Here is a 2,500-nt window from a genome sequence, read left to right on the forward strand (position 1 = left end):
CAATAACATTCGTACGTCCATTCTTCGAGCCGTGGCCATGACGGCTGCATGTTCCAGGTCCTTGCTTTGTTTGACAGATTGAGCGAGGGTCTGGCCGATCGCCTCGCACAGTCTGGTGAGGCCTTTAATCCTCTTCTGCACGGCCTTCTTCCGTCTGATGGCCTCCGGGTCCCACTCCTCCCCGTTGTCCATGTCTGCAACCTGGCCGATGATGATGATGATGATGGTGATGATGATGATGATGGTGATGGTGATGGTGATGGTGATGATGGTGATGATGATGATGATGATGGTGATGATGGTGATGATGATGGTGATGATGATGATGGTGATGATGACGACGACGGCAAGAATAATAATAATAATATTAACAACAACGACGACGAAGACGACGACGACGATGATGATGATGACGACGACGACAAGAACGCAAGAATTTTATTGTATAGGCCATATGACCCGTTACAACAGATCGTGCGGACTTTGTTATAGTATACTATGGAAAAAAAAAAGAAAAAAAAACCATTAACGACGTCGGTTTGCATAATAAATATATCTTCCAATGTCGTGGAGGCAATGCTCGTCTTGCATCAAATGCTGAAACCTAGTCATCGACGGATAAAGCGTGTATTTTTTAGGAATATACTTCTGTCGTAAGTCATTCAATTCTGTGCAGTGGAAAAGAAAATGCAGTTCCGTTTCTATAGCATTGTGGCAGAATGAACATATGAGGTCTTGCTCTGATACAGCAGTGTAACGTTTTTTGTGTGTCTGTAGTTTGGATATACCTAATCTAAATCTTATCAGGATGTCACTGATATGTTTGTTCATAACTGTAGTGAAGTAAGCTTCCAAGGATACTGATGTTTTGAATGTGTGGTAAACACTAAATCTAGTGCTGCTGCTGGTATGTTCAATCCACTTTTGGTAGTAACAATCTATCAGTCTCTGTTTGAAAGATCCCAGAAATATATTTTGATTTGCCACCCTCTGATTTTCCCATACAAAGCCAAAACCCGTCTCGTATAAAGTTTTACAAACCTGAGTTACCCAACAAATCTTACCATCATTATGAAGTGATAGGAGCATGTTGTATGCTTTACGTGGAAGTCTGGAATCATCCAGTGTTATTAAACGTAACCAGTATTTGATGCAAGCGACATAGGTAAAAACATATAAGGGGTAACGTCCAGTTCCGCCGTACACCATGTCGTTTGGGGTTCGGGGTCTGACATTTAGCAATTTCTTCAGTGCAAAGGTGTGAACATTTTCCACAGCTTTCTGTTGTGTTAAACCCCATATTTCTGCACCATATAATAATAATGGCTTAATTTGTGTGTCAAAATGTTTTACAAAAATGGTTGCTGAACAATCTCCTAATCTCCAAAGGGTTCTAAAAATGTCAATGACCTCTTACTAAATGCTAATTTTGTTGAAAAAATCATACCTAAATAGTTATAGGAATTAACCACTGATATTACCTGCCCTTTGTAGAACCACATTTCTTTCTTTGCGACGTAACCTCCCTTTATGAAAATAATGTTAGATTTGTGAAAATTTACACGAAGTCCTAGCTCATCTGATTTGCATGCAAGTACATTTAACTGGTTTTGTAACCCTGTAACCGTGTCTGATAGCAAAATAATATCATCTGCAAACAGTAAAATAAAAAGTTCAAGCACATCGAGGAAAAGTTGTATACCATGTTTTCCATTCTTAATGATGTCCTGAGCCAGTTCGTTAATGAATAAGGAAAACAAAATGGGACTTGTTATTGAAAAGCTTCTGAAACCTGGCTTCCGATACGAATGCGGGCCTTAACAGTTGTGTACATGCTCTTTAGTGTGTTCAGTATATTCCCTTTTACTTCTAATTTGTGTAAAATGGGCCACAATTTGCAATGAGAAATAAGATCAAAGGCTTTCTTAAAATCAATGAACGCAACATACAATTTTTTGTTTTTCAATAGATGTTTTTGAATCATAGCAAAGAGCGTGAAAATGTGGTCAATTGTAGAGTGATTCTTTTGAAAGCCTGCTTGTATCTCACCAAGAATATTTTTCTCTTCTACAAAAGCTAACAATCGTTTATTTAAGATGTAACTAAAAATTTTGCTACAAATATTTAATAAGGAAATACCTCTGTAGTTATCAGGATCCTGTATGTTTCCTTTTTTGTGTATTGGGTGGATCAGGGTTTCTGTCCAAGCTTCTGGATAATGTCCAGATGCCAAGGAATTTTGTTTGCAATTCTGGCATTTAAGTCTCCACATATGATAAACTGTGCATCAATATTACATTCTAAAATATCTAGTAAAGTACGCTCCAGCATAGAAATGCCATCCGCGAATTCACTGTTAGTATAAAATGGGCTGTCAGTAGGGTTCAGGTATACGCAAATCATGAAAACATCTATCAGTTCCAAACAGTTCGATGGCCAACTGTAGTATATTGTATTGTTATATGGTGTTGACACTTTTCTAACAAATTTCGTCAATTCA

The 2,500-nt window shown here is 38.0% G+C and overlaps 1 protein-coding gene across 3 annotated transcripts in view; it reads right to left on the reverse strand.

Moving 5' to 3' along the window:
* LOC143281945 (uncharacterized) overlaps positions 1-2,500 on the reverse strand; it is an 11,077-nt gene that overhangs the window by 6,413 nt on the left and 2,164 nt on the right. For 2 of the 3 annotated variants that reach the window (XM_076587255.1, XM_076587256.1), the window contains exon 2: positions 16-201. In XM_076587255.1, coding sequence (XP_076443370.1) covers positions 16-192 — 177 coding nt within the window. In that variant the 5' untranslated portion in view covers positions 193-201. The remainder of the gene's footprint in view (positions 1-15; positions 202-2,500) is intronic. The other variant, XM_076587257.1, reaches the window with a different exon arrangement.

The sequence above is a fragment of the Babylonia areolata genome, chromosome 5 (assembly GCF_041734735.1).
Source record: "Babylonia areolata isolate BAREFJ2019XMU chromosome 5, ASM4173473v1, whole genome shotgun sequence".
NCBI lineage: Eukaryota > Metazoa > Mollusca > Gastropoda > Neogastropoda > Buccinidae > Babylonia > Babylonia areolata.